General features: G+C 38.3%; 1 protein-coding gene across 2 annotated transcripts in view; it reads right to left on the bottom strand.

Moving 5' to 3' along the window:
- Nucleotides 1–16,914, bottom strand: part of HS2ST1 (heparan sulfate 2-O-sulfotransferase 1) — a 160,816-nt gene that overhangs the window by 19,782 nt on the left and 124,120 nt on the right. For both annotated transcript variants that reach the window (XM_077746106.1, XM_077746105.1), the window contains exons 2-3: nt 14,810–15,048; nt 4,359–4,444 (exon numbers count right to left, since the gene is read on the bottom strand). In XM_077746106.1, coding sequence (XP_077602232.1) covers nt 4,359–4,444; nt 14,810–15,048 — 325 coding nt within the window. The remainder of the gene's footprint in view (nt 1–4,358; nt 4,445–14,809; nt 15,049–16,914) is intronic.

Raw genomic sequence — 16,914 nt, forward strand, 5'->3', positions numbered from 1 at the left:
TGCAATCAGTGTCTTACACACAGCAGGCATTCTGTAAATGTTTTATACTTAATCCTTAAGCAAATGAGTTGTGAAGGAGACTATAGCTAAGAGAAAAAGCAAGGTGCCTGGATAACTTGATTCTTTCAGCCTCTGAATTACTGAAAATTAACTAAACAGGAAGTTTCTACCTTACAAACAGGCTGTATTCTACAAGAACTGTTTTGTGTGTAAAAAGTGGTCAGCTGTCTTCAGCTCCAGTACTTTTCTCACCATTAAATAATTCAAGGTCACTAAAATTTGTGTTCACGTAGAAATACTGAAAACTATAGAGAACCGTTTTGTAAAACGTTATTACAATATTAAAGTTGTGGGTTGTTGATTAGAATTGGGAGGCATTTTATCAAGGGAACAACTCATAACACTATAAAACCAATAACGCAGTAAAATGTTTTTTCCCAACGTTCCAAAAGAGGAAACGGTACCATTACAAATACACGGCACTGCCACGTCGGGTGTGAACAGTGAAAGCTCTGTGAGGGCAGGACTGCTTCCCTCTCGTTCAAGGCTTTGTCACTAGTGTTCGGCACGGTGCCAGACACACGAGGGTCAAACATCACAGAATTACACCGAAGAGACTGTTGGGCAGCAGCCAGCTGGCAAGCCTCTGTGTGGGACAGCGCGCTCAGCAGTGAGGAGAGGTGGGGCGGCCTCAGGAATACACAGGTGCTGCAGTAAATGAGCGATTCTGGCTTCGATGTCTTGACGAGTAACAATGGGTAAACTTCCCCAAAGGGAATCATGGAGGCAAGGAGGCAAGAGCCTGTGCAGGGCCTTAGGTGGCAGTAAGGGGGGCCAGCACAGACTCCGGTAGGGGAAGGAAACACCAGTAAGACGACGTGGTAACTGAAAGGAGACAGAATTTGAAAAGAGCGTAACGCTGCTTTGTGTGAGACACGGAAGCTACTGCTTCACCTACATTATCATATTTAATCCTCACAACCACCACCAAGTGGCCACTTTAATTATCTTCACTCTACAAACGGGGAAAACGCAGACCTGAAGTAACGTGCCGGTAAGGGACCCGCTGGCTTCAGAGCCGGCTCCCTCGCGGGCTACAGGATCACTGCTGTAGAAAGGGCTGGCGGCACGAGGTCAATAAAGAGGCAACTCTCGCCTATTGCCTGTAACGATCAAAATAATTTAAGGGGCGTTCCTCTAGGGTTGTGACCTATTTGTTGAAAGTGAAAGAAAACGGTGCCAACTTCAACCGGCTCAGGAGAGAAGTACAAGGTAAGAGGGACAATTTCACATAAATCTAGACACCAACAAACTATATTAGGCCTAAAAGATTGTCTCTTTATTACTCTCTAGGGTACACCTCAGACCTAGTGAAGCACTCAGTTATGTGTCTCCTGTCCTGACATATCTGCTCTTTACTGATTCACCTTAATTGTTCTGAAAAAGACAACAGGGGTGATATGGAGAGACCAAGTGACAGTGATAAAAACCCATACTCTTTCCTGGGACAACCCTAACATGTACTAAGGCACACACCCGACCTGTACCTAAACAAAACTGCTGTATCAAAAATCCTCTCCAAATATCTAAGACAGATACTGACATGCCATCCACAGGTAGTGAGATCACAGACAATTTCAGCAGACTGATCAAAACCAGCATTAACACAGTTTTCTTTTAGCTGAATACTATTCGCTGTAAAGGCAAATGTCACTGAAATAAACCAAAGAGATGTTCTAATGTTTTTATTTTGTAAAATCTGAAGAAAATCAAAGTGGATGGTGCTGGTTGGGAATATGAATTTAAACGAGAGGGTGATTTGTAATATTTTCACTGCTTATAATACAACATAATTACAGAAAAAAATGGGGCTTCAGAGAACTCAGTGAGGGCAAGAACTAGAACTTATTCAACTTTATACTACTACACAATTTTTAAGTGGAAAATTTCTACATTTATGACATTCATGACCATAGCTGCATTACTTTAAAATTATGTTGTTCACCAAATGAATAGAAAACAAAAAGTAATTGAACACTAAAAAGAACTAGGAAATATGCTAAAAAAATTTGAGAATAAAAAAAACAAGAATAAGACTAAGACAGAAAGGAGAAAGAACAGAAATACAAACATGGAACAAAGATACATTTCTGTTATTAAGCTAAAGTTCTGAATAAAACCAGAGAAATAAAACCAAAACATGGCTTGAGCACACATATAGGCTTACAAATAAAATGTGTGTTTCTCAGTGATTGGTCTAAACCAGAAACCATTATTATTTTTTATTTCTTTATCTTGCTTCCTGGGTTCCCCGGGATACACTGAGTTTATATGCTTTTTAGGGACTCCTTTGAGACATATGAAAAGCTATGTGATTAAATATTTCTTTCACCAAATTCAACTGTTTTCTCCTAAAGGCAAGTATTTTAACCGACTGAGCCACCCAGGTGCCCCTAGGCAAGTATTTTAATGGACTCCACAAAGTACTATGGCAGTCAAGAATACATTTTGAAGAATAAAGTATTTTAAAAATTAGTAAGGTTATGTTTCTTTCCTCTTCCTTAGTCATGCATGGTAAGTATGCGTGTCACACTAAGATGTGTTTTAAAAGAGACTACTTACATCTAGAATAGTTCTTGATGACATACATCAAAATACATTTCCTCCAGGTGATTTCTTTTAGGTATTTGTTTAAAATCTCTTAAAAGTCCACTGAAATTTTTCACAATATTTTTCACCTCCAATAGCATAAGACCCATTATGAAAAAACTCAAAATCTTAATCATTCGTGTTAGTATTTAATAAATGAGATTATAATCTTTTCAAGAAAATTTATCCTTTTTCAACTGCAAGAACCCTGGCATATACCAGAGCTTCAAGTACAAGACTTTTGCTAAAAGCAAAAGGACTCAATATATTATTTTAATAATGGAAACCTCAAGTATTAGAAACGGAGCTGTATGTGGAAAAAATAAATCATTTAGGTGAAAGGGTAACAAACATTCAACTGAAGGATAATGCAGCCCTCAGGGAAAATATGCATATGAATCGAGTTTATGAAATTGGTTCAGCGCCTCTGCAAGGAAAAAATAATTAGTTTATTTTAAAGCTGCCTATAAAATGTTTTCAATATTGCATTATGAATTATTTACAGAAAAATGTACATCTAACTTTAAAGCTACCATTCTACTGAAACATCTTGAGTACTGTGGAGCTGGAAATAAGAATAGATTATTTCATGTATGTAATACTTCAGAGATACCCTTTTAATTACATGCTTTTAAAAAAAGTTAAGGTTTAGTATCTGAATCAGTAATAATTCATTCAACTCTTTTCAAATTTAAGAAGTTAAAAAGACTGGGATATCAATTAATTTTCAAATCTTACACAGAATGTTCTTTGAGGTTGACAAATATGTGAGAGTATATTACTTGGAAGTCATGACTGCTAATGAAATAAATCACTGGGGGGACCAGGTCTGAGCTTAAATCATTTTAAAAACACATTTTAGGTATGTCTTTGAAGTTAGTACAGGTTATTGGGGGAAAGATTTTACTATATAATGCTACTCTATGTGCTATAAAAAACATTCAAATGGATTCACAACGTAACTCATATTTAGAATATTCCTTGTGCCCAGTTTTTGGAACCGTACCTTAATATAGCACAGACTCCAGGGGGAGCCACACGGGACTTGTGTACCATGAAGAGGCTTGGGGTTTCATGAACTTTTCTTGAGAGATTTATGACAGGAATACCCTACACCCATTCCATTCCAAAAACATGGAAAGTGAGAGTTATTTATCTTATTTCAGACAAATCACTGTAAAGGAAAATCACCATCTTTTTAAGAGTCTCTTTTGAATATACCACAATTTTAATGCGAAAACAAGGTGGCCCAAAAGAAAGTATATACTTTACTATACCTTGGCTGAAACACAGAGGCAGTAAGTAACCAAAACCTGGGTGATGGGGTTCTCTGCTTTCTCAGTTCTCAGTCACTGATGTGGTAAGTCAAAATCTGACTGGCCTCTACATTAAAATGTGGGTCTCTCCTAAAATAGTGTCATTTGGTTGTACAAGACATATAAACAGAATAATGATAAATAACTTTAAGGAGTACTGCCTGCATTTAGTCTACTTTGAATTTCCAAAATTAATATGACAATTTTCAATTTATGAACACTAGAGGGCAGTAAAACACTAGACGGTGTATTTAAATTACATCTCTAAATGTGGCAAAGGCAAGCCAGCACATTTTTTAAAAATCAAAATAATAGCAATTTAATAAATTTGTGTCTTTTTAGGTTGCGAAGGTACAAAGCATTCTTTAGTGTGTTCTTTTAGGTATAACTTACTTTGCAAAATCCAAATAAGATACATGTCCATGATAAAACCCTGGTTTCATCTCTTTCCAGGAAGTAATATTCTTTACAAAGCGAACCTAAAACAGGAGAACACACTCATTACTTAAGTTCAATTTAAAGAAAAATGAAATTTGATGATCGTAAAATAGTTTCCATTTAGGCTTTTAAAACAAATCACACCAGTTTGACAATTACAGAGCTTGAAACACAGGTTTCAACTAAGGAGAGCGCAGTGTGATCCATAATGACCAATTCATCACAGAGAGAGCGATTATCACCACACTCGGAAAAGAGTGAGAGAGAATCCTGACAAACCCACACAGTGCAATCGTTTACAATGCTGCACAGTGAGTAATCCACAAGGCGTGAGGAAGGGTGGGTACCAACACACATGCCCAAACCTGTTTTTTACTCCCAGAAACTCATTATTCATAAAAAACCATACTTATTACTGGCTCAACAAATGAAACAAGAAGTAATCCTTAAACCAAAATGATTAAAGATGATGATCATGAAAGACCTTTAAAGAACTAAGAGCAGATACCATAAGATTGTTGATAAAAAAATTAACAAAATTAGAGATGTGATACAGAAAAATTTTTTAAAAATCGAAATATCTCACAATCACTATTTTGATTTGCTGGAATTAAAAGTATGCAAAAGATTGGTTAATGTAAAAATTCTTTTACTGTGAATATATTTTAAAAAAATTTAAAAACTGGTTAATACAGAACTTGATAAGTCTAAGTATCACCAGCTACAAAAGCAGTGATACACAATTTCTCAAAGAAAAATGGTATATATTTCTGATAAGCAAATTTCTGCACGATAAACAGCATGTGGTTAAGAATCTCTTCTAGGGACTAGATAAAGTGTGAGGGAGGGGTTGGGGGTAGAGAAGAGCTGAGGAGTACGGGGCCCACCACCCTAACTGCACTGAAAGCATCCACAAGCTCTGACCACAGCCTCTAAAGCACAGGCCCATCAATTGCATACTTCTGACAATTTATCAACCCTTTCATTTACATTTTCGAATAGAGTTAGTCATATGGAGATATTCTGGACCACTTCTACCAGATTAGTCAATAAATTAATAGCAATGAATGATGATGGCTGCCTCCTAGAAAAAGCCTGTTGGTAAGGCAGAGCACATGACAGTGCAGAAGCAGCTATATTTCATAGAATGTGAACTAGGGAGAAAGAGAAGGTTCTGGGGAAATTTATTTTTTAGGGAAAGCATTAATAACTCATACGCTAAGAGAAATAACAGAGTTCTTGGAAGAGAAGTGATATGAACTTTATCGTATTATCTTATACACACACACACACACACACCCTTAAATTAAATGTGAAAACTGAATGTAGATGACAAAATTATCAGTTATGGGGAAACTTTTCAATTCATTATCAATTTAGATGATAAAATACACAATTACGGGGCACCTGAGTGGCTCAGTCAGTTGACGGTTTGACTCTTGACTTCAGCTCAGGTCATGATCCAATGGGATTAAGACTCGTGTCAGGCTCTAAGCAGAGTGTGGAGCCTGCTTGAGATTCATTCTCATTCTCTCTCTCTCTCTCTCTCCCGCCCCTCCCCTCCACTTGCTTACTCTCAAAAAAAACAAAAACAAAAACCCACAAAATGATATTTTAGCAGATATTTATGATTTTCTCCACCAAAAAAAAAACAAAACAAATAAATGTGTGATTTGAGGTTCTTATGTTATTTCTTATCTGTTCTTCAAAGAAGGCACCAAATAAAAATATCAAATGGTAAATGAAAAACAAACAGAAAATGAAAAATTAGACAACCCCAAAACTGAATCCTTAAAAAATTTTACATGTTGAATATGAAAAGTCCTTATAACTGCCACTTACTGGTAAATTATTTCATAGAAGCTTTTGGTTCTGTGAAAATCAGTTCCATTATTTAGCCGAAAATGAGGGGGAAACAGAAAAGAAGGAAAAGAGAAAAGGAATGGGAAATGGGTGGCTTAAGGGTACTTAAGGCATATTTAGCAACTCAGCTTTATTTCCCAGAAGCCTAGATTTAATGTGAATGTGATGGTGTAGGAGAGAAATGAAAGGAGATGCTAGATTGGAATCTGAGAAAATAGTGTTATGTAAGCCAAATGCTAGAGAGGATCAATGGTACAAACTCTGAGCACACTGTGGTAAAAGACTCGGGTGGAAATAGGAGTTAGGTATAAATACAAACGTCAAGCATCCCTCTTTCCTCCCCCTCTCCTAAGGACAGTCAGGATTAAACGGAACCCTCCTAAGAACATACGTCATCCAGCACATGTCCTTCAACGTGAGGCGAAGAACCCAGGAAGCTGGGTAATATCTGGACTGCTGCAGGGCTTCTCAAACTCCCTGTGCAAATGCATCATCTGGGACTCCTGTTAAAATGCAGATTTTGATTCAGCAGGCCTGGAGTGGGGCCCAAGATCCTGCACTTCTAACAAGTCTCCACATGATGGCAGGTCAGTGGACCACACGGAAAAGCACGCCTTCAGCGCGGGTAGGCCGGAGCTTCCGCTTGGTTTTATTTACATGAGGCCTGTTTTTGTAGTGCTTTGCAAAGGAGGCCCTGAGGTGTATAAAAGCTCTTTAGCAAAGATATACTGTCATATTCACTGCTTTTATGTGAAGGGGAAAAAGTGTACTGAAATGGAGTGAACTTTTAAAGATCACCTTGGAAGCTCCCATGGTACAGAACACAGAAGTGAGGACAGGGCAGCATGAACCCTGCCTACTCAGTCTCCTCCTACCCACTCACAGTGATGCGTGAAGCACACCGGAACCAAAGCATTCCAAGAAACACGATTTAAAAGCTAACAGAGGAGCACCTGGGTGGCTCAGTCAGTTAAGCGTCCAACTGCAGCTCAGGTCATGATCTCACAGTTTGTGGGTTTGAGCCCCATGTCGGGCTCTGTGCTGACAGCTCAGAGCCTGGAGCCGGCTTCAGATTCTGGGTCTCTCTCTCTCTGCCTCTCCCCTGCTCACGCTCTGTCACTCTCTCTCTCTCTCACTCTCTCAAAGCTAAACATTAAAAAAAATTTTTTTTTAAAGCTAATAGAAAGTAGAAAAAGGGTTGTGCCTTCCAGTTGGACTCAGTGGAGTTTAGTGATGGCAGAGGAGAGATCAAGGTATGAATCTTCCACTGCTGTCACCAACCTCAAACCCTCTTGTTTACAGAATCACCATTTTAGATGTGAAAGGGCCTTAGGAGATCCTGTACTCCTTATTTTATACATAAAAAAACCATGAAGCTCAGAAACCACATACTGCAGGTTTTGGTCCAATCATCCTTCTATATCACACACTAATTTCCTTAATACATTACTGTTCAATGTAAGCAAGGAGGAAAAAACCCAGAAGGATGTGAAAAGGAGAATAGCATTTGTATCATGTTTCTGATCGACAAACTTGGGACCTGAGAATTTCGGATTTATCCACTGCTGAGGAAATCTCTCAGGTCCAATCATTCAAAAGGTCTCAAAGCTCTATACATAAAGCTCTGAAAACTGTTTATTTTCCTCATCACATTCTTTATAATCTCGGCTTTCAATCCACCCTGTTCACTCTCATGTTGGACACAACCATTTCTCAATGATGACCGCTGACTTATTCCTGCCTTTTCAGTGTCTGGGGTGACCTCAAGGATTGCTGAGCACTGCCAGGCAAAACTAAGGGACCTGGTTTAAACGTCTATGTGAGACTTTGGAATTTTATTTCCTAAAATCATTCTGAGGCAAATTCACATGAGTTATTATTGCTTTTAAATTCTCTACACTATCACTGTTAAAGTCTCTCGAAACACACAGAATCTTCCACTAATCGCAACCGTGACAATCCTGTAGCCTACATATGTGTGTGTGTTTGTTTTTCTTCCATCTCACCAACATTTAACCAAGGCAATGTGTTAAAGGCTCACTAATAAAGCTGTGGCTGATTTACATCAGCAATAAATCAAAAGATGCTGAGCGGAGATATACTTTCCCTTTACAGGGAAGGAAGAAAGTGCTAAGCAAACAAGTGATGTCAATAAGGTTGCAGTGGTGGTTCCGACTAATCTGGAGCATTTACAGGTTTTCCTTTACATACTACTGAAATTCTGTAACCATCTTTTTTAAAAACTTTCCTTTTCCAAGCATGAATTTCACTCCTTCTCCTCTTAGTTCAGCAGAGCTTTCCCTGCCCCTCCTCTCTCCATCCCCGCTGTCTCCCAGGCAGCCCCAGTGCGGCTCCTGCTCTACCACCGGCTGCCTCCTCACCTCTCCTGCACCATTCGCCTTGTTTGTCAGTTTTTCCTCTGGCTTTCCTCTGCCACGGGGCATTCTGCTCAACACCTTGAGATGGAGCTCTGGAATACAGAGGAGTGAGTGGAAATCGAGATTAGGTGAATAAGCTTCTACACCATTCACCGGATGGACTTTTACCCATTATACTTGGCACCAGTGAAAGGTAAAGTGGCAGCAAAAGGAGCAAAGAATAACAGGAGCAAATGAAGTTAAGGAAACTGAAGACCCTGAAGACTGGCTTGGGGAGAAGACATAAAGTCACTGTAATGCTTTATTCAAAGAGTATTTCCATAGTCTGATTGAAACAGGAGATCAAGAAAGATGTTTCAGAAGCAGTTGTTAGATATACTACATGAAAAGAGATGTTTTTATAGCTAGCCTGAAGCAGATCCGAAACTGTGATTTTTGTCAGATTTTATAACTCAAGCCGAGTCAGGCTAGCAAGTAATCAGAAGAGACCTTTAGGGAAAACACAAGCAATGTAGGGAGTGGTGCTGTGATTTATGTGCTAGTGGAATCAGACTGAACCAGTGCTGGAGGAAAAAGCTAAGAAAGCACCAACTCACAACAGTGTACCTAGACTTACATTCTTAATAAAATTAATCTCAACATTATGATTATCTGAAAGAACTTGTTTTCACTCTCTAAAAGTAGGAATGTCATCCTGACAATCCTGGCCAGATTCCAGCTTTGTAATTACCACCTAGTGAATGAATACTACTATTAACTTGGGTAATTACTATATACCAAACTCCTACTCGTGCCTATACTTAAAATAAACATCCATTGTACAGCTCTGGGTAGTTTTTTGAGACCTAACTAGAGAGGAAGTTTTCTATGCAAAAAGGAAAAGTGAATAGTAATTGAGTAAAATATAAGAAAGGTTCAGCCGCAACAGAACATAGTATCTTCACCAAAGTTCAGAATTGTGTTGTTCAATCTTTCCTTTGCAGGAGCACAGTGGCTGTGTCTCCAATCACCTGAAGTGAATCAATAAGAGGGGTTCATTCTGCCAGTAATTATCATCACTGGTATTATGCTCAACTAAGAACTCCTTTCAAAACCTAAGTTCATTCATGGGGCGCCTGGGTGGCTCAGTCGGTTAAGCGTCCAACTTCAGATCAGATCATGGTCTCATGGTTCATGGGTTCAAGCCCTGCATTGGGCTCTGTGCTGAAAGCTCAGATCCTGGAGCCTGCTTGAGATTCTGTATCTCCCTCTCTCTCTGACCCTTCCCAGCTTGCACTCTGTCTCTGTCTCTCTCAAAAATAAAATTAAAAATGTTAAAAAAAAAAAAAAAGAAAAGAAACAAACCTAAGTTCATTCACTTGTTCTCTCATTCATTCTTTCAACAAAAATTTTTATGGAGCATATGTACTATGTCTCTGACACCATTCTAAACACAAGGAATACTGGGGCACCTGGGTGACTCAGTTGGTTGAGCGTCTGACTCGGGACAGGTCATGATCCCATAGTCTGTGAGTTCGAGCCCCACGTCAGGCTTTGTGCTGGCAGTGCAAAGCCTTCTATGGATTCTCTCGCTCCCTCTCTCTCTCTGCCCCTCCCATGCTCACTCTCTCAAAAATAAAGAAATATTAAAAATAATTTTTTTTTAATTAAACACCACAAGGAATACAGTGATGAATAAAACACAAGGTCCCTGCCCTTTAGGAACTTATACAGAGGAAAAGACCCAATGGTAAACAAATCAGTAAGTAATAAGAAAGATACAGAAAGAATGATGATGGTACACAGTAACTTGGGAGAAATATTTAATATACAGGATGGCCAAATTTAAGCTGAAATGTTAAAAGGATAACATGAAGCCAATCATGAGAAACCAGAACATTCTAAGACGGAATGGTAAGTGCAGAGGCCTTAAAGTGGGAAAGGACTGGTGCACACAATGAACCAAAAGGCAGGTGTGACTAGGAAACAAGAGAATAAAGCAACGGACAAGGACTAGACTTAAAAGAGCCTGTTGGTCCAGGTAAGGAATCTGGAGTTTCATTGGGGAGGTTGGAATATGAATTTAAAGATAAGCTTCACTATCCTATGAAGATTATAATGTGTATGTGCTCATAACCCCACTAAGAACCATGTTCTAGATATTTTGTTACTTAGACTATAGTTCAAGGACCAGAAGAATCAGTTTTGGCATCAGGGGTAAGACTTTTTAGAAATTCTGATTATCAAGTTCCATTTTAGTCCTTCTGAATCAGAATCTATATTTTAACTGGTGATTAATATACACATGACAGGTGAAGAAGCACTCATCTAAAGTGATGCTTGAAAAATCAGTAACTGCAACTAATCAAATCATGAGCACTAATGCCAAAGACCAGAAGGCACCTTAACAGTGAATTAAAAGAAAGAAAATCACTATGTTGTCCTACAGAGAATGCAAATTCTGGGTATTTTCAATGCTTAGAAAAGGGTTACATATGATCACAAACCTAAACATATAAGTGTAGAAAAGAATTAAGAAAGATCCTAAAAGATGCTGCCACTTAACACCTCTTTGACAGTTACCTTAAAGACAAGACATTCTCTAATGTAGAGACACGCTCAGGATAGCAGAGTAAACTTCATTTTCCAACTACAAGAGCTAAACGACTACCTGTCTCTTGCCAATTCCTACCTATTCACTAAGTAAAGCACACCTCACAAATGTCACGCCCTAGCCTGACTCCAGCTCACTCTCATTGCTGTTTTCCCACGTCTCCTATTCTCAAATGCTCACCTCTCCATTCCCTTGTTCTAACTTTCCCTCTTCTTTTATTCCGATTTCTTCATTCTAAAAACTCCCTAAACTACAGAAAAGATGAAAGAATAATAGGGTCAACCCCTACAAATTCATGCACTAAGATTCACTAACTTCCCTTTTGCCGCCTTTGCTTATCTTTTTGTTCTCTTTCCTTATGCACACACACTTACTTTTTTCTGAACCATTTGAAAACAAGTAGCAGACATTTTTGATCAAAGATCCAGTTACAGATCACACATTACATTTATTTTTCATGTCTCTTTAGTCTCCTCACCTCTAGAGAGGGCTGTCCTGACCCGACCCCAGCCATACTTTGTTTAGTTGCCTTGATATTGATACTTCAGAAGAGTTCAAGCTGTTTACTCTAGAAAATGTTCCAACAAGATGGATTTACCTGTTTTTTCAAGATTAAGTCCAGATTAAACATTCTTGTGAGAAACATTTTGCATTGATAATGTAGCGGGCATATCATAAAGTGATATTCCCTCCCCCCTTTCTAAAATAGATTTTAAGTAATTTCTACATTCAATGTAGGCTTGAACTCACAACCCCGAGATCAAGAGCTGCATGCTCTTCTGAGCCAGCCAGGTGCCCCAGATCTTTTCTTTAAATAGTCCTTATGGTTCCTGCATCTATGTTTTATGTTTCTAGTAAATTACAAATAAGCTCCTTCAAAGATGTGGCCTTGCTTTTTATTTCTTTCCTATTTCAACAAAGAATATATAGCACAATCTCTGTATATATTAGATACTCAATAAATAAATGAAAACTTGAAAGCAGAGTTCACAGCTATTTCTCAGGATGATAGAATATGCATAAATAGCTATTACCACTCAACAGCTTTATATCAGACACAAAACATTTGGACTTTGCCTCTAAAATTTTTGAGAAAAATAATTAAGCATGTGAACAATTTAGCACAATGTCTAGTATGGTACATATAAAATACATCTAGGAAAGAACTGGAGCTAAAGAGTATTTCTCTACACAAAGATGTTTTAAGTGCTGTTCATCATGTAATCCAACTGGTTTTAATACAGTGTTTATCAGGGCGCCTGGGTGGCTCAGTAACCGACTTCAGCTCAGGTCATGATCTTGCAGTTTATGGGTTCGAGTCCCACGTTGGGCTTTGTGATGACAGCTCAGAGCCTGGAGCCTGCTTCCGATTCTTTGTCTCCCTCTCTCTCTGCCCCTCCCCTGCTTGTGCTTGGTCTCTCTCTCTCTCAAAAATAAGTAAACATTTAAAATAATTTAAAAAGATAGTGCTTCTCTTCTAATGTGTTTTGTTTTGTTTTTTTGGTCTACATGTAACTCATGAGCTACTGAAAGAAAACCAGAAGCTTTATCTCCTCCAACTGTAACTGGGAAAATGTATCACTACATGATGCCTGTAAACATCATATGTGGAGAGCTTCCATATTCCTACTTCATTAAAAAAAAAAAAAAGGTCAATGTCAGACATCTTGTAGCTGCCATAAAACTTTGTAATGCTGGACACAAAATAAGCAAGGTAACTTTCCTTTTCTAAAAAATATTACTGGGTCTCCTGGGTGGCTCAGTCAGTTAGGCATTCAACTCTTGATTTCAGCTCAGGTCATGATCTCACAGTCTGTGAGTTCGAGGCCCGCCTGGGAATCTCTCTCTCTCCCCCTCTCTCTGCCCCTCGGCCCTCCCTCTCAAAATAAACTTAAAAAAATAAAAAATAAAAGATACTACTAAATAAATATAAAATTACTGTGTGAATATTAAGGGTTATTCCTTTCAAACCAAGATACATTTTGAAAAGAAATTAGGCAAGAAATTTAAAATCTACCACATACTATATAAAAACTGATTATTTAGGATACTTTCCCTTGAGAGATACAGTATTACCTAATGAATAGTTTTTATGACCCACTTAGCTAAATAAGCTCATGTTTCTTCTCATTTACAGAAGAATTATTTAGTTTGGCTGATGGATGTAGATTTTTGGTTTTATGAAAAAGAGTAATTGAGGATATTGCAGACAGTCAAGAATTATATGGGCAGAGGGGCGCCTGGGTGGCTTAGTCAGTTAAGCGTCCGACTTTCGCTTCGGTCATGATCTCACGATTCGTGGGTTCGAGCCCCGCGTCGGGCTCTGTGCTGACTGCCAGCTCAGAGCCTGGAGCCTGTTTCGGTCTGTGACTCCCTCTCTCTCTGACCCTCCCCTGCTCACGCTCTCTCTCCTAGAAATAAATAAAATATTAAAAAAAAAAAAAAAGAATTATATGGGCAGATAATATGCCATATACTATTAGCCTTTACAAAAAGCTAAGAAAACAATCCTTAGCCTTGTGTAACAGTGTTACTTTCTTGTTTCTGGGTAAAGATTATAAGTATGCTTAAGAGTGGGATTAGAGTCGATTCTGTAACAAATAAAACAAGTTCAGCTGTTTTCAAACAGAGAACTACATTCTTAACTGTCTGATTATCACAAACCTTTCTAATAAGGCTACTGCAATATGGTATTTAATCCTACACAGTATTTTCAAATATTATCGTTTCTCCTCATCGAGCCCAATTCCCATTCCCTTCAATATTTATAGAGAATTCTACTTGTTTACAATTACAGTCAGAACTCCAGGTGCGGAGAAAATGTGTGCTACCACTGCTAAAGAAATAAGTAATTTTTTTTTCATGAGATAATGTCCTCCACTTTTCTTCAATCTACTTCATATATATCCATTTGTTTACCTTAAGTTTCTTGACAACTTAAAAGGCAAGATTATGTTAAAAATATAAGCCTCAATTCCTGTTCTCCAGAAGTTTGTAGCTAATATTATATAAATTACTAGTTCAGATAAGATGAAGTTCAGGAGGTTGGCCATGAAACTGAGTGATATAGAACACAGGTACTTGGATGTGAACACAGCTGTGCTGACAGCTCAGAGCCTGGAGTCTGCTTCAGATTCTGTGTCCCCCTCTCTCAGAAATAGAGAGGGAGAGGGAGGGGGAGCGGGGGGGGGAGAAAGAGAGAGAGAGAAATAGATTTCTCCATCACAAAATGAGACAAAAGAATGATTTTTACTGCAGGGTATCTTGCTAAAAACAAATTTCATATTTTTAACAGGACATCATATTAAAAAGAATCATTTTCTCTTCAAAAATTCAAAGCTAATAATAATAAATTAAGTTTTGCAAATATCTGAATACATATAATATGCAAGGAAACGTATCAAATACTGTGAAAAATGTAGAAGTATAGAAAGGTTTGTTCGGTCCTTCCCCCAAGAGACTTCCAGTTCCCTGGATCAGCACACATACCCCTTAAACTGTTTCTCCCTCTTGAGATACAAGCTACGGGTGAGGAAGCACCAGAACACAGTTATTCATCCCCTGGTGCTTACCTGGTCTTGTAGTGACATCACTGGATTATTTTTGGTAGTGTTGATGTGAAGAACGTGGTATCTGTTCTTTGCACAAAGGTCATAGGCAATGTTGGTAAAAGAGGTGCTTGCAGTTTTGGGGACTCTGTTATAAATGATCACCATATCCTCTTCCTCATCCAGCACTGCCTCTTGCCGGGGACCATCCATTGTGTGGCGCTGCTCAATTTCTCGCACTTCATGTCTTGCAATAGCCCTTTCTGCAGAGAAAAACAGAGATCAACTTAGTTTTTAAAGACAATGAAAACAATTTCTCATTCCTAGAACATAACTGTCCTAGTCAAAAAACCAGTAAGAGCACTCAATGAAATGTCTGAAGACCCAAACCTCAAAGTTACCTTTGAAGGATAATACAGATGCATATACAGAACAACAGAAGAAACAGTCATCAGGTTTAGAATACCACGGACCAGAGATCAGTGTAGTTCAAAAGTCACTCGATATTGTAACAGAATTTCTACAGCCTGAATTCATTCTCAAATACATGAAGACAGATTGCATGGAATATTAAACTTCATGGTAAAAAAGGCACTTAGAAAATAAGTCATTTATAATTTAATTAAAGATTCTGAAATTTATTGCTTAGGATTTAATGACTCCCTGGTTTATCACAATGTAGCAGGACAGTGGTTATAAATGCTGGAGTGATTTCTGGTAACAAAAGGAGAAACGACATCATCACAAGCCCTTTTTTATTTTTGGTGTTGCATTACATTCTACGTCCTGGCTGTTCACTCCTTAAACTCTACGGTACGTCTAACTCAAATCAAGTAGAAGAAAGACATCTGGGAAAACCACTGAAATGAGCGCAACCACCCAGAATATGTAGCATGGGAGAGAGACTCTGGGACAAAATCTTAGGAAATACCAACATTTAAGGAGCAAATAGAGACAATCTATAGAAGAGGCTAAGAAGAAATAGAAAGAGAAAGGAAGCAGGGCAGACTTTTAAGAAGCACATGCCAGGGCGCCTGGATGGCTCAGTTGGTTAAGCGTCCGACTTCGACTCAGGTCATGATCTCACAGTTTGTGGGTTTGAGCCCCGCCTCGGGCTCTGTGCTGACAGCCAGCTCAGAGCCTGGAGCCTGCTTCAGATTCTGTATCCCCCTCTCTCTCTGACCCTCCCCTGCTCACGCTGTCTCTCTCTCTCAGAAATAAATAAAACAAACAAAAAAGCACATGCCACATGATACAAAGCATAATATTTTTCAAATTGACAGTGCTTCCAAATGGATCTATAAATCAAGGTAATGTAGGAGGCTAATGGCATTTACATAGTATTTGGAAGTTGTCTCAGGTTAAACTCAAAGAGTATTTATTGAGAGCCTATACACATTATTATATTCAATAATTTTTAAGAAATCTTATCTCCCAAACAACCTCTGTCATCATAGTCTAAAACTATTATGATATTGTTATGGACACACACTGTCTCTCTCCACAAAGGGAAATAAAAACAGTACTGCTGTCATTCAGGTGCTGGTAGAAGCATGAGAAGTCTCCACTAAGCAGCCAGACATGCATAAAATTGTCTTTAAAAGATTCACTTGCAAGCAACAATGCTGAATTTACTTTCACTAGTTTTTCTAAGACCAAGTATTTGGAAAAGAAGATTTTATATACTATTTCATAAATGGGTACCCATTCTGCCTAGAGAATACATAATGACAGAATACATAAGAAAATCTGCAATATTAAGTTTTTGTAATTTACTCCATCTACTTATAAAATTTTACATACCCAATCACTGCTATGAAAATTAGCTACAAAATCAATTAAAAATATTTTTAAAAATGGGTGCCTGGGTGGCTTGGTTGGTTAAGCGTCTGACTCTTGGTTTTGGCTCAGGTCATGATCTCACAATTCATGAGGTCTAGTTCCGTATCGGGCTCTGCGCTGACAGTGTGGAACCTGCTTTGGATTCTCTCTTTTCCTATCTCTCAAAAATAAACTTTAAAGAAGAAGTTATCATTTTGTGTGTGGATTTATTTATTTTAATGTGTTATTTATTTTTGAGAGAGAGAGAAACAGCATGAACAGGGGAGAGTCAGAGAGAGAGGGAGACA

This window comes from Crocuta crocuta, unplaced genomic scaffold, assembly GCF_008692635.1.
Source record: "Crocuta crocuta isolate KB4526 unplaced genomic scaffold, BGI_CrCroc_1.0 scaffold48, whole genome shotgun sequence".
NCBI classification, from domain to species: domain Eukaryota; kingdom Metazoa; phylum Chordata; class Mammalia; order Carnivora; family Hyaenidae; genus Crocuta; species Crocuta crocuta.